This window comes from Drosophila sechellia, chromosome 2L (assembly GCF_004382195.2).
Source record: "Drosophila sechellia strain sech25 chromosome 2L, ASM438219v1, whole genome shotgun sequence".
NCBI classification, from domain to species: domain Eukaryota; kingdom Metazoa; phylum Arthropoda; class Insecta; order Diptera; family Drosophilidae; genus Drosophila; species Drosophila sechellia.
This window is the reverse complement of record NC_045949.1, coordinates 8,751,011-8,777,225: the sequence shown is the minus strand read 5'-3', so window position 1 is coordinate 8,777,225 and position 26,215 is coordinate 8,751,011. Positions and strand designations below refer to the sequence as shown.

Below are 26,215 nucleotides of genomic sequence, written 5' to 3'. Positions count from 1 at the left end.
CCAAAATCTAACACCTGGGAGGTAATAATCACACACCCATATTGAATTAAGCCTGCATTTTTAATGCAAAACTTTCCACCCTTACAATAAAATAATTGACAGTAAGATAAAGATAAGATTAACAGTGCCGTAAATCCCTAATTTATTTGATATCTAGAACTCTCAAGTCGCTCATACTAAGCGGGATGCGTCAAGAAATAATTTTATCTTTGTTTGCTTGTAGGTGAAAAATGACAGGTGTCACACAACAATGAAGAACTCTGTTGTCGGCCACCGGAAAATAAATTTTATATCTTTTTACAATGCTTTTAGCTATGCCATTAGTTTGTAAAGGAAATGAATTTATCTAATTCTTGGGACTGTGGAAGTTGTGGTGGGTCACATATTAAATATCCAATCAATATGTCGAATCGTCAGATAAATTGATACTCGTGCCCAGGTTCAGAGCCAGAACTTCTGCCTCATGATTAGCCGCTTATCATTTGAAAGGCTGTGTTTTGTCTACTTATGAACATTGTTTACTAATTCATTATGATAATGGGCCGTCGGCGACTATCAGTATCAGTTCAGATGAGGACAGGCACCCCCGAGGCACAGTGGCGTAATTTAAAGTTTTGGTTGAATGTGTTTCATTTTATATTTACATAAATTATAATGCAGTTAATTAGGACCTAAAATCAATCAACTTTAAGGTATATATATATAGAAACCTTTTATTGAATTCGATTTTCGCAATGTTTTTTTGCTCTAATGAACCACTGTGTGACGTCTGTTTGGACTAAGCGTCATCGTTATCCCAAACAGTTGGCTCTGTCCCGATTTGGATTATATTCATTTCATTAGTTCGCTGCGATAATTCGCAGCCGTCGGTTCATTTTCAGTCCTTCAAAGAAATTTAATTTAATATCCAACATGGCCAACAACAAAATGTTCAACAGGACTACCTCAGTGAGTCCTGGCCAGTTGCATTATTATCACACGGATTTCTACTACTCAATGCCGGATTTGAATAGTAAGTATTGGGGGAAATTGTCCTTTTATAAGTTGTTTACAAGTTGTCCTTTTATAAGTTAAGCACATCTTGGAGCTATCATATACTTGGTTAACTTACATATAAGAAAATCCAAAAATTGAAAATTAAGCTTTAAATAATTTTAAGCTCCAAAAATGTATTTACTGAATACGTTGAAGCCAATATATTAGTCCTCTAAGTTTTTATTTCTCTCCTTCTTTACTTTAAACCACTTATATTAATTCAAGTACGTTTTCATCAAACTTAAGTTGAATTTTTTCAAATGCTAACCAATTAAATTAAATCGATAAATAAAATAAATTCCAAATCCTCCTTAAATTATTTTTCTCCATTCAAACTTTATGTTCGTCACAATCGTAAATTCCCGCCTTCAAGTTAGCCGAGTTTCCAACCCACCTTTTCACCGCAGCCAACTTCATGAGTTTCAACTTCACATGAGTTTCCCGAGAAGTATTTTTCTCGTTCTCTTAAGAGAGAGCAAGCCACCACCACTCAAACAAATCTTAATTATATTTCCCTCTGACTTTTTGTCGTAATATTCTGTTTTATTATAAGAAAAATACTTTATATAGTTTCAGCCTTAGTAAAAAATTAACCCTATATTTAATTTAAATGAAAACCAGATTAAGAAAATCATTCTAAATTTTAGATTTTTAATAATCTTAGGAATTCATTTTTTGTGTACGAAGTTGAATTTTTTACAGTGCACGCTTAAAACAAAGAGCACAGAGAGCGTCTACAGTTGTTTGGGGTTAAAATTTCCACTGTAGCAGTTTCTCGTCTCATTTGTTGGATTGCTTTGTAGTGAACTGAAGCGTTTTGTTGTTCCGCTGTCCAGTCTGGTGAAAATTTCGTGATAATAATGCTGGATAAATATTTAAGCATTTGGAAAACGGTGTAAAAAGTCTGAGTTGGGTGGATTAGACAATTAAAGTGACCCTTTATTTATAAACATTCCTCGGACGTGTTTCGAAAACAAACAAAGATATGCGGAAACAAAGTGTTAATGAAAGAGTGAAAAATAGAGAGAGAGTGTCGCGGTAAGCGGTTGAGCGAGATAGAGAAATTTGTTGATTAAAATGTGTGTCAAATTAAAACATCTAGCCGCTTGAGCAGTCAGTTGCTTCTGATAATAATCATGGGAAGCGGCACGTGTGCTTCGGTTCTCGGATTTATAAAATATTTAAACGTATGCATTCTTCTAATTTTGGATATATGCTCACCTGAGCGACTTTGTTAAACCGCGAATAACAATGCAAACAAGCGAATAGAAACTGAAATCGACAGCTACATGTGAAATTCACAAATCAAAAAGCAATTGTCATCCCAAAGATATAGAACATCTATAGGGAAGATACAGAATGTAAGTGCCAAACTTAGATAAACAAACAAGAATAACATTTCCACAGGTGTTTTGCATTTCAAATGCATATTTCCGTGGCGGCTACAAATCTTTTTCAAAACCGGAAAAAACCGGCTACGCTTATTTCAAGGATTTTCGCACTACACTGAAGTCAAATGCTTGTGCTAAGAAACACACTTTCAATAGAAACCTTGGTTAAAAATAAAACTACAAAAGAAGCAAGTTTTAACACTTGGTAAAACAAAATGTACATTGTTTATTTAAATCATATTGACACCTCAGCAAAAAAAATGAATAAAGCAAAATAAAATACCAATATGTGTGTCGTTGTCATGGGAAAGACCCGGGAAAACCTGACAAAGGAAAATGAAAACCGGCAATTGTATGCAGAAATAGAATGAATGAAGGAAATTTAAGTTAGTATATGTCTTTTTACATTGGTTAATTATAAAGATTGTTAATAGCATTGCTGATAAGAAAAGTCTACTGAAAGTAGGGCAGCAAAAGTATATACAATCACTCGCAATCTATTTATTGAGCTGTTATCAGTGAATGTAAAAAATAAGTTTTTAATAATTTTTAGCAACTGTTTGGTTACTAGAAAATAACATTATTTAAAATTGATTCGATATTTCTGTGTGCTATCTTAATGTAGCATTTAGTGTTGTGTAATATTTGATTTTCTTAGATTTGCTAATTAAGGTGTTGTAGTATATTTGTTCTTTATTCTTCTCCCAAAGTCTGTGAATAACAGCGAATCGTTGATAAGCTGTTTATGATACTGTTTTTATCTCGAAGCACATTTCAGTCGGGTTCAAAAAGCACTCGACAAAAACGTGACAAAGAAGCACAACTCGTGTATGCTATAAATTCTATATTTATGTCACATACATGAATTTATTTATTCCCGACCACAACGCGCTGACGTCGATAAGACCTGACTAATATTAAGATCATTTTTAATGGGAAAAACAGGGCTTATCACCGTTGGCATCATTAGGCGGGCGGTAATTAGGTAAGGCCCTGATAAGGTACCAAAAACTATGCGCAATCATGTGAGATTGCAGAGTAATTAAAACTACATATGGTACTTGTCAAAACTAAGTTAACAGACGATGAAATATTCATAACTGTGGTACACAGTGTTTTATTTAAAAATGAACTATTTAAATTATTTGTATTTCTGATCAGATCTACAAAAAGGATGCCAAAATAAACAGATAAAATAAATCTATGAATTTGCCGCCCTAGAAAATGAGACCGCTCCTGGTCTACATTTTTGCTTGTTAACCGCGATAAGCAAATCTTTTTCCGCAAAGCCCAGTAATTGAAGGGAATGATCCCGAGTCGCTGGTCGCTAAACATCGATCAAACATCGGCTGTCACTTGGCTGGCCATCAATCTGAGTCTGCCAATTGAATATTGTGAATAGCTTAGTTATACACGGCCAATATCAACAGTCGTGTTGGATTGTTGATACAATCTCACCTCTCACAAATACTCCGTTGAACTTATAAGATCGCAAGGAGGGGGAGGCGAGAAAACATGCCGCTTCCACTCGCTCAGACTAATTTGATAATCGCGCAATCAGACAGTGTACAACAAACCTGGCTGGCAATCAGACGTAGTCGCAGGAAAACTATTTCACAGTCAGGGGAACCATTTTAAGCCGTCAGGATGCAGCCGTTAACGGAATATCACTTTGAAGGTGCCCCGACAGGCCATATACAAATTTTATATAAAAAAAAAACCTTTTTCTATATCTCCAGATAGTAATCTTTATCTGTTTTCCATTTATATTTGCAGAAAACCGCAAAATGCACGGCGTGAAGAGGGTGCTGGTTTTCTGCCTGATGATTGTGATACTGCCGGCCATCCTTATCATTATGCCGCTGCACTTGCGAAAGACGGTGTTTGCCGACGTCATCTATCCCATGGCGGAGTCCGATATCATTGAGATTCGGGCAGGAATCTCGTCGATCTTTTGCTCGAAGCACACACTGCGCATGAACTCCAATTTCAACGCTTTCCAACTACGTAATAAGCCGGAAATTGCGACGAATCGCAAGCACATTAGGCTAAAGAAGTCTATGACATTGCCGGATGATACGCTGGAGTACTGGGGCTTCTTCTTGCTGAAGGGTGCCAAGGTGCGAGTGAAATTCTGCTCCCGCTACGATGGATCCCGCATCCTGATCATCCATGGTCACAGGGAGCTTAATCTTTGCGGTCTGACCGATCACAATAAGAATAAGTTGGGCGCCAATTATGCCAAAGGCCACGAGCAGGTGCAGGTGTTCTTCGAAGACAATGTGGAGATCACGGAAGAGAAGGGCAACCAGGATCTGCTAATGGAGCACGAGAACCACGGCGGAGAGGATTTGACTGAGGATGTTTCGCAGCCGCAGGTGAACATACCTGTGAAGCAAAACCATTCTATACAGCCTAAGTTAATCAGGAAAAAACTGAAAAAGGGCACAATTCATGATGGCGAACATGATATGCATGCTATAACAGATTTGCAAGGATCCCACCATACGGAACACATATTGAATCACCATGATCACAGCTCTAATTCTCCTGCACATCACCATAATAGTTCTGCCCATCATCGGGAACAGAGTTCGAATATCACAAACGAAGAAACTAGTCGCAATCACATACGAAATGAAGATTTTCCAGATCAGAATTCGAGTAAGACCCATCATAGTGCGGAAAGTCCGCCTCATCGGGAACGTCTCAAAAGACACAATAGGCGAGCCCATAGGAATCAGAAGAGACAGGAACTTTACGATACGCTTTATAAAAGGTCAAAGAGGGAGAATGTCTACGATAGAAAGACCATCCACGGAGGAAATGCCATAAATTTTACGGAAACCGACGAGTCGAATTCGGTGTCCAGCTTTGAGACAGGACTATTTCAGTGTTTCAATGGAATGATCCTGCTGCAGGAGTTCTTCAGGCCAAAAAATGAATGCTCAAATCCCCACATAATGGACACTTCGCCCAACAAGAGTTCCATGGTGGTGCACAACGTCATCGAGGATGGGTACTACTATTACATATTCTACAGTGACAATGATCACGTTCAAAACGAGATCCACGCCATATTCGATATTTACAAGCCGACGTATCAGTACTCAAATATGAGCGAGTCGCAAAGCTGTCTGAATACCACAAATTGCACATTCAACATCAGTTTCCTTTCGAACGAGATCGTGGTGGTAGAGGTTCCCACACGGGATGGTATCGAGCACGAGGAGGACGATATAACCAACCTGATCTCCACCTGTCATCCGCGCAGCGAGATATACGCCATCTTTCCCATTACGGTGCTGGTGCTGATCCTTTGCTGCTCCTTCCTGTAGTCCTCTTGATCCAATATTATTAATATACTATTGTGATATTTATGGTGAGGTAACTACCGGGTGATATACTCGCTTGTGAGTGTGTTAACGTTATGGCCGGCCCCAAAACGAGAGCTTTAAAAGTAGCCATAGAATATTCCATATGGGTTATACACACGGAATGAACAGTCTGAACAAATCGTTATCAATATTCGTAGGTTTTAAGGTGAATGTAGCCTAAGAAGCAAGCATTTTTAAGTCTACATATGAAAAATGCGAAAATAGTAAGATAAAATATGTAAATTGTATATCGTGTTCAAATAAATGTAGATACCAAGTAATTTTAAGATGGAATTGTAGTACTTATTAATTAATTCAATTATTCTCATTTTATAAACGACTTTGATCTTCTTGTTTACCTTATCGTTAGGTTGATCACATTTTAAAGACAATTCTTATGTACTCATTTGAAGCGGATTAGTTTTAATGCTTTTGTTGAATTTGTATAAGTAATTTAAATTTTAAGGTAATTTCCATTAGTTTTTAAATAAAAAGAAAATTGATTGTAATCAAGCGTTGTAATTTTTCATTTTATCCTCAATGTCGACATTTGAACGTTGCCGCAAAATATTTTCCAGTGGCTCCAGTTTTAGGACAGAAAACAATTTTGTTGATTCTAGTTATTTTAGATTAATTTACACACCAGTCAAAGCTTATATGCCGATAATTTGTGTGACTCTTTTCCTAATTTGGCCACAGGAGTAATGCAAATATTTACATAAAATTTGTGTACACATGCCTGGAAGAATTGAAAGGAAAATACCATTGTCGTTAAAATGAAATAATTCACTTTCTAGTCTTTTAGTTTATACACTCAATTGAGCAGCGTAAGCAAAGTGCCTTGGATTATCCGATTAACATAGTTTCATTAGAGTAAGTTATAAAAGAAAACAATAAAATAGTAAAAATTGTATTCAGTGAAAAGACTTATTTTTAAAAAAAAAAAGGGGAAAAAATTAAAGAAAAAGTCATTTAAATTTAACAGATCGTTGGGAACGTCAGCGAAAGAAAGCTGATTGCTACGAATCTATATACTTTTAGTTGTGTAGATAATGTGTAAGATTACAGTAAAACTATGTTAGTCAGCTATTTTTATACCCGTTACTCGCAGATTGAAAGGGTATTCTCGACTCGTTGAATAAGGTGTAAATGGTCTTGACACACCGAATTTTTATTTCAAAACATCGCGCAGACACTTTTGAAATTTGTTTGATTATTTAATTTTTATCTGCCAGGTCCGCTCTTTTTTTCTTTGTGGGTTTTTTTCTAACTGGTATCTGATAGTCACGGAACTCGACTGTAGCGTTTAAAAAACTCCTGCGGGGTTGAACGCTCAATCGCTTCTCACTAATTAGAAGACGGAATTTTGCCCTTATCAGAATTGTCAGATAATGCTAACAAGAAATACTATCTTATCTGAAGTGATCGATTGCAAAAAGTTATATGAACTCATTAACCACCAGCCTCACATCAATAAATATTTATTGAATGCATGCGTCACCAATTGGTTTAAAAATACTTAATGTATATTCACCATTTTCGGCTAACATGTACACCTTAATAAAATTTCAAGTAGTCTATGTTCAGGTTTCGAATATGAAGTATTAGAAGTCTTTAGCATCACAGAAGCCGGTTGTTAATGTAGATAACGAATCAAACAAAAACGGTTCTTAACGAGTTAGCGCGTATACATAACTTGTTTAATTACAGTCGCGAATCGAAACAATTAATATGTTTTTTGAAAGGTCAATTATTACTCACTTAGAAAGTACTATCTCAAATTTTTAACGTACAATACAAAAAATTGTTTGCATTCAAATTTAATGTTAGTTTTATTTTCTCATACCAGTTTTTGCTTATTTTTATCGCTATTGCAATTTTACAATAAAGAAAAAATATATATATATATATCTATCTATAATATATTTTTAGTCGGGGTTTTCTATATAACTTGGCCAAAAAAGGTGGCACATCTAAAATAAAAAGTGTTTTGTACTGCTCAAAAGCATACCTAACTATCCCTATCACAATTTTAATGACTTTCAAAAAACAAAATTTTAACAAATTTTCGTTAATTTTATATTTTTTTCCTTTCTAGACTGCATTTTTGGAGATAATTCTTTGAGAAAGTAATATTCGAAAGAGTGGACTCACACAAGTCTTAAAACCAACCCCAAAAACAAACCCTTAAGATAGTTTCCAACAGCTGTTTTGCCAAATGGTGACTAGTAGCGAGTGATGAGAGAGACAGGCCATTGATAAATCGAAAATCACACCATTTATAAATACAAACTATCTACCTAGAATCTTTTAGTTTAATATAAGTTTTCTTATAATTTCCAAATCATCACTCTCGCTCTTTATAGAAAGCCGGTACCGGTTTACACCCCCTTTCCAACACACTCATATAAAAAGAACAACGAGAGAGATAGAGAGTGAGCTTTGGCTCTCACCAAATTCTGTTGATTGCACAGGTAAAAACAAATAATTTGTATACTGCGGTAATTAAATTTATTTGTTGAACTATATTCTGGTTCAATATTAAATAGTTTAAAATACTTATTGTGAACTGATATTTTAAATAATATATTTAATAATAATAACTTGGTGAAATTATTTATTTATTATTTTATTTATTTTTGCACTAGACAGCAATAATAGTTTATGTTTCAATATCGACGGTAATAATACCTTTTTAATTTATAACTTGGAACATTTTCTTTTCAGTGTACTCTCTTCTCGTTCTCGCTCGTGCTCAGTTTTAGAATTCGCGACAGTTGTTTTTGTTTGTCCGGCGCGTTCGCTTGCTTCACTTATGCGCTTGTCGAAAATCAAGGAAAGGGCGCGGAAAATAAGTTTAATTAAATATTTCGAGTGGCTCGACTAACACAGCAATTAAGCGAATGTGCAAAACGTGAAAGCAGTTGTGAATAAAACGTACTCATCGCGAAATTAAAAGCTTTTTGGAAGCGTCCTGCGATGGAGAAACGCGTGAGGAAAAATCAATTCGTAAGTAAATGGGCGACGCGGAAAACGGTGATTTAAAAATCAACTGAAATGAAACGCGTGCGGAATTTACCTGAACGGAAAACCTAATCGGTCAGCAAAAATTGCGTTTTGTGCCAAAACAGAAAGCGCAATAAATAAATATATAAAATTGTGCATATGGTGTATCTACATAGAGTGCAAAAAGAACGTGACAAGGAAGAGCAAACGAAGGTGAAGAGTGTGAATAAAACCAAAACAATAAGAACGAACAAGTTTAAGCCACTGTTACGGCAAGTAACGCACAAAAATATACATATGCACATATATTGGTTTCCATCTGGAAACTGAAATTGACTAGAAGGAAGTGGAAGGAAGAATCGCCGCTGACGACCCTTCTTCCAGTCCGGCAACTCACACTGCCCTAGCCCCTTGCTGCAGAATTTTAAAATAAGGCCATTAAAGAAAATAATTGAAAACAATAAAAAAAAAACAGTTAAGCTCTTTTCTAATATATTAGTGAACTCTGATCCTTTGCCTTTAAATTATAAAATTAATGCAAAAAGTTTAAGTTTATTAAATTTAATCTTCTGTTCTTTAATATGTTATCTGTCTGAGGGTCGTTGGTCTTGAGTATTTTTTTAAAAACTCGCTAAACACAAAGGAATATGTTGATAAAGAGGTGAGAAGTGGCTTCCAAATTCGTGGTGTCTTATCCTGGTGTTTGTTGTTGTCACTATTATTGCAATGACATTCCCCAAACAGCTGCACTTCGTTCTCTCGCTCTCCGGCTCTCTTCAGTTGTCATTTCCGTTATGCCCTGCCATGCACTCAGCCCTCCCGCTCCATGCCCTTTTGCATCCGGGGGGTGAATTAACTGCAGCCGAAACGCATTTACTTTAATTTATTTGTGGTTCCAGTGGGCGTCACTTTCTCTCCCTCTCATTTTTATCTCGACAGATAGAGAGAGAGAGTAGCACATGTCATTGTGCGTGCATTTGTGTTTGAATTTCTCGTCTCTGCTCTCTGATTAGCCTCCTCTTGTTATTGTTGCGGGATAATTCGTATGCAGATTGCATATAGTGATTGCCATTCAAATTCAACTGATAGTGGAAGCTGGAATTTGCACTTTAAACATACATATGGTTGTTCTTCCTGCGTCAAGGGGAAAAATAGTAGCCATCTGTCATCAAAATAATGAACCATCATAACAACATGCGGTACTCTTTTTCAAGAAGAGAACTATCTAGTACAGGAAATTCACCTATCATCAACTCATAGTTTTCATAATTATGAATGACTATAAAACACTTTATCTAATGAAGATCCTTACATAGCTCCTTTCTTAATCTATCATTATGTTATTTTTAAAAATATTCAATGCCACATGCATCATGCTTGTATTGGATGTATTTGATCTTAAATGTGTGTTAATTCGTAAAGCCAAAAATATGAATTTGAATAGACTAGCCCAATAACCTTAAACCAGCTGTGCCATGCCCCGCGGGCTATACTATAGAATATTGCTCAAAGAATAAGATTTAGGTGAATGGAGCTATACATATTCATTAATCAGCAATCAATTATCTATCAGCAAAGCCTTTTAATCAATATTTAATTAAGAACTCACATTCCGACTTTTCTTCTTATACATTGCTTTTGTCAATGTCGTTTGAACAACAGAGTAATAGATATTGTTAATTGGAACAGAAAATAATAGTTACTTGAGAACTCTTATAGATAAGCTCTCCATAAAGTACAAAAAAATGTTAAGGAATGGAATTCTTTAAAGTTGAACTAATGGCCTAATCAGTTTTCTCGTTTGTTCAGTTTCGTTTGTTATATGAATCATATTAATATTTCCATTTTCATATGCTGTATTGTACTACAACCCGATAAACAAAGAAACTGAGTTTTAAAAACGAACGTCATGTTACTTTTTGTGCCTGATAACAATTCCGCAGTCCAGTTCCACTTTGATAAACAGCTGCCATCATCATTGTGCCAGTCCTTACTGTATTGTTTATCTGAAAGGGAAGTTACTGAAAGTGAATTAAAATAAAACTAGAACCACAGAGCCACAACATTTAGTACAGGCTACTTTGCTTACACGGTCTCCAAAAATAAAATACAATAACTGAATTGAAATATTTGCGGGATCGCAGAGCGTGGCTGATTTTATTGACCGCAGATGAAAAGCGTCCAAACAAAACAATTGTACAATTGGTTTGGTTTCTGGTTTTAGTTTGTCTTTCTGGCCCATTCTGTTTTTATATATTTTTTTTAATTACGATGAATGGACTGTCACGCTAGTCTGAGTATAGGGCAGCAAAAAAAAAGGCACTCTATTAACTGAATGACATAATAATAAATTTAGTTTAGCTTAATTTCTATTAACAGGTGCTCCATTACGCGCTCTCGATGAATTAGTTAAGAACTTGATTCTTATTATTTATATTTAAATGTTTTACTACTACTACTACTACTAGGAAAACTTAACTACAATATTAAGCTGGTTTTGAAAAGCCCATAAATATAGTTATGCTTATCTATTTGAGTTATGATGAGGTAAACGTTTTATGTCAAGGGTTCTACCCACACACTTTTTCAAGCTTTACAATGCCACAAAATATATTTGTTTTTATTATATGTGAAGCTATCTATCTTTTCGACGAGACAAACTGGTGTTATAATGTTTTATTATCTTTGGCTTTATCTGAGTACGCCACAAACCCCGAACTTTCAAAGATAACAACTCAAATACGTAATTGCACGAATAAAGCTAATCGCCATGGATATCAAATAGATCACTGAAATAGAATTGCCAGACAGGATGAATTATATACACGTTCATATTCGTGCTACCGAACAACGTGTGATTATATAATTTTCTTTTTTGCTCGACTAGTAATTTTTCAATTGGCCGCTGCAGTGCATGGGAATAGTTTTGGATCGGCAATGGATCTAATATTAAAACATTTGTAAATACAATATGTGCAACGATTCGGCAAACTTTTGTTTGTTATTCACTCCACGCAAATCGGGCATCCCAAAAGCGAATCGAATCTGCTCGGTAGACTACAATGATAAGCAAATACGCGGTTAAATTGCGTTTAATTGCTATCGTACATTAAATTGGAGCGGCGCTGGCGGTCTGACTTGTTGTTCATGCTTAAATTTAATTAATTTGCAATTACAATTGCAATTTTCATTGCAATTGCCATTGCAAAGCGCCAAGCAAGTCGGGCAAACACACTGGTTGGTCTCTGATGTGCCACCCACACAACCTGGCATTGCATTCCCAGTTTGCAATTGATGATTGGCTGGGCTCAGGGGTCTATCTCAGATTTTCCAAATCCTTGACCTGGTGACTGCACATCCTCGGTGCGAATTCGTCTAAAGCTGTCGAACTCATCGATGCGCAGCGGAATGGCGACGAGTTTAGCCAGGCCGTAAAATACGGCTAAACACAGGAAAATGGTCAGAATCACTTGGCTGGGCGGCACTAAAAAACAAGATAATGTTTATAAAAACTTGCTTGTTAAATATATTAAATCATAGCAGACCCTTGCTGGTGAAACATGGCAGCTTAGGACTAGACCATATCATTTTTATCACACTTTACACTTTGATGACAGAGTTCCAAATGAGATATAAAGTCAAATTGGAGTATCGACTTTAAAAAGCCACCAACTGATCAAACAAAAGCTACGCCTAACTATTCATACATACAGTGATCCCTGGTAATAAAGGCAAAAAGTGAATAACAATAGCCCAGAAATGGAAAGAATTCTATACAACTACGTTCAATACGCCCCATATGTTTTCTTTAAACTTTTAAAAAGCATTGTGTCTATAGGTACTATTTTAAGATAGGTATATTATTGCCAGGAATGGGCACTTGAAGTATGCTATAGCATTGATATGGGCAATTCCCCGAAATCAATATCTGTGTGTCACAAATAGACTGACTATAGGTCCGAAATTATATCGTGGCCAACGGAAATTGACCAAGAAAACGCTATTAGCACATCACCGATGTAATCTGCAATGGAAGTTGGTGATAACTACTAATAATACTTTGCTGATAAGTTGCGGCTGTGTGGAAAATGATAAGAGCCGGCCATGATAATGTCCACGCCCATGTCATTCACCGAAAATCAATTACAAAAATGCCCATGCATATCTACATGCATTAGCAAGGCCCTTTGCTTGCTTTACTTTTATTTCACAGATAAGTGGAAACTACAGCGAAAAATGAGAAGAGAAACAAAGGCGTAAATTGCTTAAAAACCATCTGCATTTCGGAGTTCTAGCCGCACTCATTAACCAAGTGGCGACTCGTTCGGTTGCAGAAAAACTGCAGTCAAGATTGATTTACTTTGGTTGGCGCAGCTGGTGTGCATTCGCCTGCTGGTCTTGCTACCAATTTAATTGTTTTATCCATGCAAACAAAATTATTAAGTAAGTGCTAAACAAAAGACTCACTAAACAATGACTCCGACGTGATAAAACAAAGAGATTTTCGTGCTCGAATCGAAGATTTAATTGTTCTAACAAATGTGACGACTGCAAGTAATTATTCGAATATAAAGTTTATTTTTGGCCACCAAATGAAGTCATTCTTTTATGCACTTACAAAGCCACAAACATAGTTCTCTTGAATCAGTGACTTCTGGTTGAAATATAGTTAATTAATTAACATTATTTAAGTAATTATCACTAGTTGTGTGCCTAGTTCAACGACACCAACGAAAACCATTCAATCATAATGGTTTAGTACCCGTATAGCTCATCGTTATCTAAACAAAACTGCGAAACTAAAAGAAACCCATGTCGAAAAAGTTATTACGGTGTCAAAAGTTTAATTGCGTTTCTATTTGCACTTTGCCACAGAATAGGCAAAATACTTGGTGTCCAAAATCCCATGAGAATCTCAATGTTGTTCGCTAGTTTTATGACACAAACTCGAAAATAGCAAAATATTCTTGGCGCAGACTCTTTATTTTTTTTTGAATTTTTCTTTTGCAATGTTTATGTACGGCGAAAAGGCAACGTAGTGCAGTAATCTCGGAAGGAAAAAACGCGCAGACACGTGCAAAACTTAAAACGAGCAAATATAGAAAAATTAAAATGTTTTCTGAAATAAATATTTATCAGCAACGTTGCTGCAGTTGCAGAATGCAACTCCGAGCGGCGGCAATTGTCACGTTTTGCATGAGATTAACACAGTTCGAGTTAACCGGGCGGAGGCGAGCCAATCCGAGCCGAAACAGCCAGCTCCATGCTCAGATAGTTGACACAAATGACCGAGTGCAGATGCGTTCCGAAAAACGCAACGATTCATTCTAAAAATACATACACGTGGCTAATTTACTGGCTCTATTGCAGAAAATGTAAGGAGAAACCCACACCGGAATTCCCCAGCCGAAGAAACGCAACCAAAGAAGCTGCCAGTCCTCACAAACGGATCCTGAAAGTTCCTTCCACCCACAAGCCAGTAAACTCAAAACTAAAGCCAAATGACTGCCAACAGTTTGCTAGGAAGGTCCATACTCAATGAGGGTGAGTAAAAGTGCAAGAAAAGCTAATGAGATGATTGTGAATGAACATCCATATTAATTCAGTTTACATTTTCCGCAGGACGCTCAAACAAGCGATCATTTGTGTCCCTGATTGTGGGCCTGATCGTGGGCTTCTGCCTGGCGGAGCTGTTCGTCTACTCCACGCCGGAGCGAAGTGAATTCATGCCATACGATGGCCATCGGCACGGCGACGTGAACGATGCCCATCACAGCCACGACATGATGGAGATGTCCGGGCCGGACCAGGATGTGGGTGGACACGAGCACGTGCACGAGAACTCGACCATTGCGGAGCGACTGTACAGCGAGGTGCGGGTGCTCTGCTGGATCATGACCAATCCGAGCAACCATCAGAAGAAGGCGCGCCACGTGAAGCGCACCTGGGGCAAGCGGTGCAACAAGCTGATCTTCATGAGCTCCGCCAAGGACGACGAGCTGGACGCAGTGGCTCTGCCCGTGGGCGAGGGTCGCAACAATCTGTGGGGCAAGACGAAGGAGGCCTACAAGTACATCTACGAGCATCACATCAACGACGCCGACTGGTTCCTGAAGGCCGACGATGACACCTACACGATAGTGGAGAACATGCGTTACATGCTGTATCCGTACAGTCCGGAAACTCCAGTCTACTTCGGCTGCAAGTTCAAGCCGTACGTGAAACAAGGCTACATGTCCGGTGGTGCCGGCTACGTTCTCAGCCGGGAGGCTGTGCGTCGCTTTGTGGTCGAAGCCCTGCCCAATCCGAAGCTGTGCAAGTCGGATAACTCGGGCGCTGAGGACGTGGAGATAGGCAAATGCCTGCAGAATGTAAACGTGCTCGCTGGGGACTCGCGAGACTCAAACGGTCGGGGTCGCTTCTTTCCATTTGTGCCCGAGCACCATCTGATCCCATCGCACACGGACAAGAAGTTCTGGTACTGGCAGTACATCTTCTACAAGACGGATGAGGTAAGAACAGAATTAGTTAATAAATGTCTTATAACATCCGTTAAAACTAATACATACTATTTCAGGGTCTTGACTGCTGCTCGGACAACGCCATATCGTTCCACTACGTCTCCCCCAATCAAATGTATGTGCTGGACTATCTGATCTACCATCTGCGACCGTACGGGATCATAAACACACCCGAAGCATTGCCCAATAAGCTGGCCGTGGGCGAACTGATGCCGGAGATCAAGGAGCAGGTGACGGAAAGCACAAGTGATGGGGTCTCCAAGAGATCCGCCGAGACAAAGACGCAATAATAGAGACACACGGGTAGACCCGTAATGTACATATAGCTTTTGTATATATCAATAGATAATTGTGTAATCCAACACGATGAATCGCTACAAGCTATCCTAGCAATGCCATTACCACTTCCATAAACCAACTTTATGTCCTCGGTCCATTTCTTCACATCCCGAAAGGTTTCGTTTGGACTCCACTACGGAGCTCTTTCCTTTTGTACAAATACCAAAACTAGGTATAATTTAGTTATGTTACTGTAGTTTGTAATTAAGTCTAGGTTGTACAATTATAAAGTCATCACTAATAGGGCGCATTTACTATTGAATTCTGGTTTTCCGTCACTGAGTTGGCCATTACGTGTTTATGAGTCGCCTAAGTAAATCCTATACATATGTAGTTGTATATTTAATCTCTTTTGTGATTGAGATTATTGCGTATTATAGATCTTAATATTCTACGTGTATTGAATAAAATGAAAATGAATTACAATGTATTTTTGATGTCTGAATGAATTTTAACGAAAGCGATGTAACTGGCAAAATTTTAAATTTGAAATACACTGCAACTTAGTGCTATCGATTTATTTGCGCCGTCAAGATAAAAATATCGGTGCGTGTCTCAGCTATTTGGTATGTGTTATCGTCTATCGGCTTATCTGTTATCGTTTTGCCTCCCATCTCTATAACACATGTTTTGTTTGTAAATAAAATAAGTAATAATGTTGGCGCCAATTAAGCACTTATTAGGGAATTATCGCATAGTCTTAGCCAGCGGCTCTCCACGGCGACAGGAACTGGTCAAGATGTTGGTAGGTTACATCAGAAATCGAAATCCATCCAAGACATAACCGATTAAATTTTTAAGGGACTCAATGCCGAATTGTGTCCTTCGACTTTTGAGGAGAACTTAAACTTGGAGGACTTCAAGGAGTTCTCGGATTATATCGAAGCCACTGCTCTGGGAAAAGCCGAGGAGGTGTACTCGAGATTTAGCTCCACGGGGGACTCCAAAAACCTAATTGTCATAGCCGCCGATACGATGGTCACCTTGGGAAAGGAGATCTATGGAAAACCCAAGGATCCTGCGGATGCTATACGCATGCTAACCAAGTAATGGCCTTTCCATTTACATTAGTCTATCCTGGAACTATTAAAATGAATGATTCCTTGGATATATAAATACTTACGGAACTATTGAGGAATTGTTATACAATAGTTGGAGGAATAAGTTCTTGCTATATTTCTATTTTTAATTTTTTTGTAGTCTCTCTGGAACCTCCAATCGCGTTTTTAGCGGCGTTGTGCTGAAACATGCCAACGGTATTCGAAAATTTACGGACACAGCGGACGTATACTTTGGCGATCTGCTGCCAGAACAAATTCAGAGCTATGTGGACTCTGGAGATCCCCTGTAAGCAGCTAATATGGAATTTAATATAATGAGAATTAGTTTTGACTTCAAAATTGCAGTGATAAAGCTGGTGCATATGGCGTCCAAGGACCTGGAGGCGCGCTCATCCACCGGATCGATGGGGACTTTTACTGCGTCATGGGTCTGCCCCTGCATCGACTGTGCTGTGAGCTAAATAAGCTTTTCCTAGAGGATCTATCCTCGTAAGAGCTGGTGTCATCGTCGCCGTCATCATCACCACCGAACTATCCGTGGTTTATGCGGCAACAAGCGTCAGAGGCTAAACACACTCCAGCTATCTTAATCTTGGTTGATAAGCGGCTATATATCTCCGACGTTGAGGGCCTGTTTGCTCTTTTTTAGCCCAAGTCAATTAAAAATAAAAAATCGTATAACAGCGAGCAGAAGAATTATAGTACATTCTGTACGAGAGAACAGGGAACAGTGGTCATATTGCTTTAAAATTTTTCGAAAAATGTAAACTCCGTATTGACCTAGATTTTATAGCTTTGTATTAGTTGACAAATAGTAAATAATTCATATTTATTTGAATTTAAGCAATCTGTACATACTTGGTTATTTTTTAACTTTACTTACATTTACACTTTTTACTTAACGTATTTGCAACTGAAACTACTGTTCCCACTGAGAGAATCTCGCTTTTGGCGTGCCCCAATCATTTAAAAATGAGCAACTTTTGTTTTAAAGATAACATGGCTGTACGACACAATGAAGTATCTGGGAGCAGCCCCAGTAATCAAACAACTGTTGCGCCAATCGGATCCATCATGACCCAGATCCCCGAGAGCTGCTATAAGATGTGGGGTGGTAGGTTCACCAAGGGGCCGCATGAGGCTCTCCATTCGCTTAATAACAGCCTGCCCTACGATTCCCGCCTCTATGCGGATGATTTGGACGCCAGCAAGGCGTATGCAGAGGCACTCCATCGAGCTGGTCTCATCAACGCAGCCGAGGCGGATAAGTTGGTAAAGAATCTGGAGCTGTTGCGATTCGATTGGATAGAGGGAACTGTGAAGATTCTACCCGGTGACGAGGATGTGCACACGGTGAACGAGCGATTGCTAGTGGAGATTACCGGCGAACTGGGCCAGCGGCTGCACACGGGCAGAAGCAGAAATGACCAGGTGGTCACGGACATGAAGCTATGGCTTCGCAAGGCCATTCGTGAGACCTTGGGCCGGCTGAGTCGCATCATCGAAACTGCCACCAGGCAGGCGGAACTCCACCTGGGCGTCCTCATGCCAGGATACACGCATCTGCAGCGGGCCCAGGCCGTTCAGTTCTCCCACTGGCTGCTCTCGCACGCGTTTGCATTAAGGGAAGATGGCCAGCGCCTGGTGGAGCTCAGGGATCGGGCGAATGTCCTGCCCCTTGGAAGTGGCGCTCTGGCGGGAAATCCCCTTGGCATCGATCGTTTGTGGCTGGCCGAGAGGCTGGGATTCTCGGGCGTCACAGCCAACAGCATGCACGCCGTGGGAGATCGAGATTTTGTAGGTGAGTCTGGTGTGAGAAACGCCCACTTAAGTCATTTCAACGTCGTTGATAATGGATTTTGGTTCGATTGATTTCTTATCAGCGTACCGCTCCACTTTTGATTATTCAGGGGAGACACTGATAAGTGGGGCTGGTTTAATTGCCCAGATTAAACAAAAAAAGAAAAGTTGATTACACCTCTTGGTTTTTGGATTTTTTCCTACATAACAGAATATTGCTTTATTTTAAATTTTGTTTAAATAATTAAATTGCATTGCAATGAAATTTTTTACCTTGCATACATATGCTTTGAGTGCTTAAAGAGAGATTAAAAAGTCCATATCAACCTTCTAGTTGACTTCATCTACTGCTGCTCTATGGTGAGCCTGCATCTGTCCCGATTGGCGGAGGACTTGATCATCTACAGCACCAAGGAGTTCGACTTCATCAAACTGGCCGATGGCTTTTCCAGTGGCAGCAGCCTGATGCCTCAGAAAAGAAATCCGGACAGCTTGGAGCTGATTCGCGGCATGGCCGGAGTGATCACCGCCAATCTGACGGGCATAATGATGACCATTAAGGGCACTCCGTCCACCTACAACAAGGACTTGCAGTACGACAAGCAATTCTGCTTCCAGTCCTTCGACAAGCTGTCCCAAGTGCTCGAGGTAACCGATGGTGTCCTGCAGACGATTCAGGTCAAGCAGGAATCAATGGAGGCGGCACTTAGCACAGACATGCTGGCCACTGACTGGGTAAGTACGCCCAAAGGCTATATTTGATTAAAATACATTACATTCCCTACTTACAGGCCTACTATCTGGTGAAGAAGGGGGTTCCATTCCGCCAGGCGCACCACATCATCGGTCGCGTGGTCTCGGAGGCCGAAAAGCGCGGAGTGGAGATCACTGACTTGCCACTGGGAGATCTCCACACATTCAGTCCTCTATTTGGATCGGATATCGTTGCAGTGGCGGACTACTCCAACAATGTCCAGCAATATAATGCGATTGGTGGAACCGCCAGTAGCAGCATCGTGGAACAACTGCGATTGCTCAAGAAGTGCGCAAGGGATTTGGCCAAACAGTCCTAGGTTACTGTGACTATATCTATGGTAGATCTTTGCTCTATTGAATCGCCTTGTTTTACATATTAAAAATATATTTTATATTGCCTTCTTTACATCTGACTGAAATCAATATAACTTCTGCACGGTATAATATACTGTCCTTTATAAAATACATTTACCATACCTTTTAGCAGGTAGTATAGGACTACCGCGTTTATTTCGTTTTACTATATGTTTAGTTAACAAATTAAAGAGTTACATTTACAAGGGGATCTCTTTGGGAATGCTATACGGTATAAATATGGCTTTGATCGATGTCGCCGCCTAGTTAACGCTGGGACTCTGGGGCGTGTAGGTGTAGGGTTCGTGGGAGCCCTGCTCTCCGTTGTCCAACTGCTGATAGCCGGTGACAGCGGAATTCTGGGGCGGAGCCATCTTTCCGCCGGAGATGAGGACGCCGAGGCTCTGCTGCAGCTGCCAGCGGCGGGCCTCGCGGATGGACTTGTTGCGGCGCAGCGTCTTGGCCAGCATGAAGGCGCAGAGGACGCCGAGGAGCTGGACAAAGGCCACAGTGGTGGCTCCGGTGGCAATCAGCATGGCGCTCTGCGACACAATGAAGTTCATCTTGCGGAAGCAGCCGTAGTCGTAGGTCTCCATACAGGTCATCTGGGTGGAGTCGTTCAGACTTTTGGGTTGGTTGCCGCAGCATGAGTTGGGCACCACCACGTCATCGACTCCCAGAGTGATGTTCACATTGGCGGATAGGTAGTCCTTCCAGTCCTCCGGCTCATTAACTCCGCAGCACTCAAGCTGTAGTGAAGAATTGAGTGAAATTATATTAAGATGCATTTCTTTTTATTTCCTTATATATCCCATATTTAGGGGTTTTGCACATACCATAGATTGCATGAAGTCCACTCCAGATTCCACGTAGGGATCGTGCTCGTACTCAGCCAGGGCTTGGTTCATGGTTCGGATCAGCATGCCCCTCACCTGCGATTGCATCACGAAGGCGGCGATGGCGGCAGAAACCTCGAGGATGAACACCAGGAACAGGCACACTCCGTACTGCAAATAAGTGTCATCATATTAGCGCAGCACCCATTTAAATCTCAGTTTTAATTTAAAACACATTTTCAGTTATTTCTCTTACCAGATTAATGACCATCACACTCTCCTTGACGGCTCCATAGGCCCCCAGGGTGGCCACTGCGATCAGAATGAATCCGATGGCAATGAGGAGTGCCGGTGGCGACGAGAAGTGTCCATCGATGAAGAGGCTGAAGTCGCCGAAGATGGTCTGGATCGTAGTTCCCACCATAATCAGGAGGATGGCGGTCAGCTGGGGGCGGAAAATTGGAAACGAGGTAAGAAATCGTTGGGAATTGCATGTCAAATCCAATTTGCGGTGAGATATTCAGTGTGACTTTGTGAACACATCGAACGCAGTATCTATTATGGACATATTCTGAATGATCAAAAATGGCGAACTAGTTTAGTTTTTAATTCTACTAACACTTTACCGTACTTATATTGTGCATATATATAGGCGTTGTTAAATCTTGTTAACTTATTAATAATAAAAGGATCGTAAAACGTTTGTAATAATAGATTGGCATTGTTAGGTTTTTAAAGCATGTTTGCCCCAACTGCACACCCACTCATTTTACACACTAACGTAATTATTGGCTTGTTGTAAGGCATATATGTTAATATTTATTGTAGATCAACAACCAAGTTGAGCAAACATTTATCACCTGGCCCGGAAATATACATGTACATTGTTGCACCCACACTATAAAAAGTATTTTGGTCTGGCTATCTTATCAGCATGAGTAATTGTTAAAGTGAGTTATCGTAAGGAATGGTGAAATATGAAATAAAAATATTTTTAACCGATATTTGCGATAGCGTAATTTTTAAATTTAAGATTTTCCTTATACCTAATATATGTGGTTGTCACGAATTGCTACCATAGAATCTCAATTATTTTTGATCTAGTTGGTATTCGTTTTTAGAAAGCAAACAAAAAACAGTTGGTAAGAGAAAATGGTTCTTGACCTGTTTCTCTTTCCCTGCGATTTCCCAGTTCGCTCTCATTTGTGTTTTCCTATCAGCGACTTACGTAGGCGCAAAACAAAAAAATATAGAGTGCTACACCCACACTCATTTAGCTGGACGGGATGATAAGACTAAGTGCTCTGTGTGATAAAAAAAAGGCAATCGCAGAAAATGGAAAATAATCCAAGATGGCGGAACCGTGATTCATGGGTGGCATTAATGGAGGACTACGGTCCGGGATTCAGTAACAAGGATCATCTACTCACCGCAAACATGAAGCTCACGATGATGAGCATGTACTTGGCGCACCTCATGCCCGAATTCAGCTGCAGTTCCCTATTCGCCATTTCGCTGTTCGCAGTCTCTCGCTTGGATGTCAGCTGCAATTTGTGAAAGTGTTAATAGCAGGCCGATTTCGATATATAGTATAGTATAGTATCGTATAGTATAGAGTATTGCTCGCTTTAATTTGACGACCGACCGACCCGGCAGTGCACGTACTTTAACTTTTGCTAGTCTCACTTGAACTGAGTGGCAAAACAGTTAAGGCAATCGGCCAAGTCAACTGCCAACCAGCCGTCTCTCTCCCACGCTCCGAAAGGGGCCGTCCGGCCTTGCCGCCTTCTCACTCCCACTCGCTCTGGCACTGCGAGAAATTCGAAGCAATATTTAAATACAAATTTTGTCAAATACTATTATTAGCTTATTGATTTGAATATTTCCATATTTTTCAATGTATGTATGTAGCGGAAAATCGCTTCTTTTTGAGGGTATAAATAAAGAATATAAAATAAATAAATCTATGGAAACATTTAGTTCCGAAACATTATGAATATAATCCTGGAAGCGTAAATATAAAATTATTAAATCCCATTCACTTTTTCAGTGAACTTGAAACACGTCTACTCTCTGGAAAGCTTTCCAAGCGACCGTTATCAGTTTGTTATGGCTCATAGCCTTCCAGTTAGACAAATATATGATAAGATAACGATTTCAGGCAAGTTTTCGCCATTAAAGGGATGTTCTAATATCGAATATTGGGCCAAGTCGATGGTACATCCAGTGACCTTTAAAATCATAGACTTACTGAGACTAACTGGAATTTATATGCTTATAAGACTTCACTCCCCCTAAAAAAACTCAGATGCCGTGCTGGTCAAGTTCACATGTCAATGCCAGTGGCTCAATCGAGTATATTATCGATTTACATTCAGTTTTAAGTGAGTCAACTTCTATGGTCTATCGATTTTTTAATCGCACTGCACTTCCGAACTGCTTAAATTATTTACAGGTAAACACAGGTGTGCTTGCTCATAAGTATGTCAGCTGGCTGTCAGGCTTCAGTGGGAAAAAACATGTATGTGTGTATATTTGCAATACGCTTTTTTTTAAGTCATATATGTATATATTTGAATATCTCTTAATGCTCTGGAACTCCTATATATTACTTTGAATATATTAAAATATATTATTATTAAATATAAATTATACAACAGCATAAATTAAATAAATAAAAAATGGTGATAAAATTTAAATAGATTATTTGAAGTATATAAAAAAATATTATTTGTATCAGTTATAATTCCATTCGTATTTGATTTAAAAACGCAGTATTTTGATCGACAATTATCTATATGCTGTTAGTAAGTACAAAAGTAATAAGGCAAGATTTAGATTGAATGAACAATGCATTCGAAATTTTATTGACCACAATATCAGTATGAACGATAAGATTGCATTGTGCGACAACTGTAAAACCAGTGAGACGATAAGCCTTATTAAACAGCGAAAGAAAAGTTAATATAAATACACTAAAATATGTTATGTTCTTTATTTATACAAGCAAGGGTAAATGTCAGTACAATATGTCTTAGAACATCATCGAATTTAGCAGTGTCTTAAAGTAAATATCGGCACCATCCTCATCTAGCTCATTATCAGAATCGGTTTCCTCCGGACCTACATAAAACCAGTAATGCCATTACGGATCTTAATCTCACGTGCAATATAGCAGGCAAAGATTACGCCAAAGAACTGTAAAGAATGGAGAGGAAAATTGTTGTGAAAGGTATTAGGAAGATATGAAAAATTGCCCTAGTTATATTTTAGGCCAAACAGTACTTGAGCTATTTCAGCACCATAACTCACCTGGAGGACGGCAATGACCACGCCTGCCGCTCCCAGGCTGACCGCATGGGCGGAAATGTATCCGGAGAATCCGTCGAGGCATCCGACTTTGTGTCGGTTTGCCACGCTGGCCTGAGCATTATTGCAGGTGAATGTGCCCACTGCGCCGACGGGAACGTTGCAGCAAGAGATGGGCAGGTCGCCGTTGGGGAAGGCGCCGATCCAGTCGTTGTATGAGCTCACACCACAGCAGTCGAACTCCTCCTGGATTTCATCCCAGAGTTGGGTGGTCGCATTCGGAAAGATACTGTTATACTCGTTCAAAGAGTAAGTCAGGGATTTTTTAATCAAATCGGAGGCGTCGTTGCGCAGCACATAGCCACTGATACCAGCGGCTAGCTCCAGGATGAAGATGATGGCCAGCATGACCGAGAAGCTGAGCACCAGGCAGTAGTTCTCCTTCAGGGCACCCCAGCAGCCAAAGAAAGAGATTACGATGATAAACGATCCGATCACGATCAGGAACGTGGGGATCGAGAAGAACTTTCCGGCCAGGAAGAGCTTATAACCCGTATAGACGGCGCCAACTCCGGCTCCCACGGCAATCAAGATAATGCCAGTGATCTGTATGGATGGTTATAATGATCAGTATTAGGGTCTTTGTTTAAGGCATTTTAGCAATTCATAATTTGGATTTATCGTAATTATTTCTAAGAAAAGGTTACTTATTTATGTTATTAAAATAAAATAAATTGTGTAGGATGTAGGATTAAGTTATAGTTTTTGGGAATGATGGCCTAAAACGAAGTGGCACATTAATAGCACGTAGTTAGACCTTTTTGTTATTATAACCAATATATTTTAAGGATATATATAATGCCCAGAATAACATTTATGGCCACCATTCCTCGTATTTAGTGTATGTTTTAACTAATGACCAATAATCCTTTAGTCAACGTAATCTCAAATGCGCTTTATCAGCGCCCTGTGACTGGTGACTCATCCAAATAGAGACCAAATCATTAACTTACCAAAAAGATCAAGTTAAATCCGAAGAGCGTGTACTTCACAGCATTGGCGCTGCCCGTTAGTAGCGACATTTTGTTTGTTTTAGTTTATGCGCTGTAAGAGCAATAATAATATTAATAAAAGGCTTTAGACCAATACGAGATAGGCTCTTTGTACGGGCCGAAAATATAACACAACCGACGCAAATCGATTCCAAAAGTTAAATACGCTGCAGTCGAAACTAAGACACCAAGGAAGGTTTCACTCCGTATCAACAAAAGCCAATATATATATGTATATATTTAGTTATCAGTAAATGATATGGCACATAGCATGGCACATCTAAGCCAAATGTGGTCAACCGTTGTATTTTTAATGTGCCGATGTTGCCGAGACCGCCATTTCAGACAAGATAAACGAGCGTTTTGATGAGATAAGATACTATAAAATTTTATAGAAAAAGTTTGCGCATTTTTCGGAGCAAAAACTAAATAAGAGTAAGAAAATAGTGTTGTTAAGTTTCAAAACAAAACTGTGATTAGAGACATCAACATCTATTAAAGCTGTTCAAGCGATCGGCTTCTTATTGTTTTGAGTACTGTGTGATTTTAAATATTTTGTATATTTTAAGATAAAGTGAAATTCAACGGAATTCAACAAACTTTGTGCCTAGAGTTCATATGACTCATTTTGCTAGGGAAAGCATTTTAAGCACAATAAAATTTGATGGAAGACACACATATATTAATTTGGCTCGATAGTGAAGATTATAATCACATTTATAGATAAGAAAGCCAAGTGTTAAGGGTTCCTCCGTCTATCGGATCGATGACTCATCTATATGCCAGACCAGTTGGTGCAGTGTCATTTAGAATGCCCAAAATCACGTCACATATTGGCAAACATAATTATGTGGGTTTTCGAAAGTTATTTTTTTTGAATTGCTACCAACTAGCTATCTTAACGTTATATTTGTTCTTATCAGTGGCCCAGTTTGAGCATAACGCAGTGGCACTCGAGTTTCACTTTATCAATTTTTTCTGCCTTTTCAATCTACTCACGGCACACAGAAAGTGGACAATTTTAGTTTAACTTGACGGCAGTTGGACAGCAACTGAGAGGCTCTTCCATTACCGAAAACGCTCGCAGAGGATTATTATTGCAACCATAAGCTTTGCTACCTATCGAGTTGTTGGTTTGCGTGAGTTTAGTGATAAAAAGTGAAATATATAACGAAATGTGGAAAAGCTGCTAAAAAGCTCTTCACAGAGTTAGCACGGGTCTGCGAAAAGAGAACTTCCACGTTGTTTTTTCGAATTGCATGAGCAAATATATAATATTTCATGACTATATTGAACATTTTGGAAATGTATTGACCATTGCTTATACAACGAACCGCTTTGTATTAGCCAACATGGATTACTCGACGTATACGCGATT

General features: G+C 39.1%; 6 protein-coding genes and 1 long non-coding RNA gene across 12 annotated transcripts; 4 read left to right on the top strand and 3 right to left on the bottom strand.

Moving 5' to 3' along the window:
- Positions 1-897: 897 nt before the first annotated feature.
- Positions 898-6,689, top strand: LOC6611763. Of its 3 annotated transcripts, none has more exons than XM_032713818.1 (2): positions 898-1,012; positions 4,203-6,689. In XM_032713818.1, the coding sequence occupies exons 1-2, from the start codon at positions 913-915 to the stop codon at positions 5,762-5,764; spliced, it is 1,662 nt and encodes a 553-aa protein (XP_032569709.1). In that variant the 5' UTR covers positions 898-912; the 3' UTR covers positions 5,765-6,689. The 3 variants fall into 3 exon arrangements, with proteins under 3 accessions (XP_032569709.1, XP_002036286.1, XP_032569763.1); XM_002036250.2 differs by lacking the exon at positions 898-1,012 and adding an exon at positions 1,828-2,396; XM_032713872.1 differs by lacking the exon at positions 898-1,012 and adding an exon at positions 3,655-4,104.
- LOC116800291 lies at positions 6,199-7,654 on the bottom strand. Its single transcript, XR_004361222.1, has 2 exons — positions 6,902-7,654; positions 6,199-6,542 (listed from the first exon to the last, which is right to left on the bottom strand). It is a non-coding gene; the product is annotated as an uncharacterized LOC116800291 (long non-coding RNA).
- Positions 7,655-8,584: 930 nt separating this feature from the next.
- Positions 8,585-15,910, top strand: LOC6611762 (glycoprotein-N-acetylgalactosamine 3-beta-galactosyltransferase 1). 3 transcript variants are annotated; one of them, XM_032713979.1, is made up of 4 exons: positions 8,585-8,812; positions 14,180-14,353; positions 14,432-15,321; positions 15,387-15,910. In XM_032713979.1, the coding sequence occupies exons 2-4, from the start codon at positions 14,311-14,313 to the stop codon at positions 15,618-15,620; spliced, it is 1,167 nt and encodes a 388-aa protein (XP_032569870.1). In that variant the 5' UTR covers positions 8,585-8,812; positions 14,180-14,310; the 3' UTR covers positions 15,621-15,910. The 3 variants fall into 3 exon arrangements, with proteins under 3 accessions (XP_032569870.1, XP_032569920.1, XP_032569983.1); XM_032714029.1 differs by having other exon boundaries at positions 8,585-9,022; XM_032714092.1 differs by lacking the exon at positions 8,585-8,812 and adding an exon at positions 9,452-9,470.
- A 367-nt stretch (positions 15,911-16,277) lies between these two features.
- On the top strand, positions 16,278-17,417 carry LOC6611761 (dTTP/UTP pyrophosphatase). The gene is made up of 4 exons (XM_002036248.2): positions 16,278-16,414; positions 16,471-16,715; positions 16,870-17,016; positions 17,076-17,417. Exons 1-4 carry the CDS (start codon positions 16,325-16,327, stop codon positions 17,221-17,223), a joined length of 630 nt encoding a protein of 209 aa, XP_002036284.1. The 5' UTR covers positions 16,278-16,324; the 3' UTR covers positions 17,224-17,417.
- Positions 17,418-17,517: 100 nt separating this feature from the next.
- On the top strand, positions 17,518-19,692 carry LOC6611760 (argininosuccinate lyase). The gene is made up of 3 exons (XM_002036247.2): positions 17,518-18,531; positions 18,865-19,265; positions 19,322-19,692. Exons 1-3 carry the CDS (start codon positions 17,703-17,705, stop codon positions 19,601-19,603), a joined length of 1,512 nt encoding a protein of 503 aa, XP_002036283.2. The 5' UTR covers positions 17,518-17,702; the 3' UTR covers positions 19,604-19,692.
- Positions 19,693-19,760: 68 nt separating this feature from the next.
- LOC6611759 (tetraspanin-6) lies at positions 19,761-22,162 on the bottom strand. The gene is made up of 5 exons (XM_002036246.2): positions 22,142-22,162; positions 21,907-22,020; positions 20,733-20,921; positions 20,477-20,647; positions 19,761-20,389 (listed from the first exon to the last, which is right to left on the bottom strand). Exons 2-5 carry the CDS (start codon positions 21,985-21,987, stop codon positions 19,904-19,906), a joined length of 927 nt encoding a protein of 308 aa, XP_002036282.1. The 5' UTR covers positions 21,988-22,020; positions 22,142-22,162; the 3' UTR covers positions 19,761-19,903.
- Positions 22,163-23,447: 1,285 nt separating this feature from the next.
- Positions 23,448-25,941, bottom strand: LOC6611758 (CD63 antigen). 2 transcript variants are annotated; one of them, XM_032727324.1, is made up of 4 exons: positions 25,837-25,941; positions 24,799-24,889; positions 23,789-24,391; positions 23,448-23,674 (listed from the first exon to the last, which is right to left on the bottom strand). In XM_032727324.1, the coding sequence occupies exons 2-4, from the start codon at positions 24,865-24,867 to the stop codon at positions 23,600-23,602; spliced, it is 747 nt and encodes a 248-aa protein (XP_032583215.1). In that variant the 5' UTR covers positions 24,868-24,889; positions 25,837-25,941; the 3' UTR covers positions 23,448-23,599. The 2 variants fall into 2 exon arrangements, with proteins under 2 accessions (XP_032583215.1, XP_002036281.1); XM_002036245.2 differs by lacking the exon at positions 25,837-25,941 and having other exon boundaries at positions 24,799-24,997.
- Between the last annotated feature and the right edge of the window lie 274 nt (positions 25,942-26,215).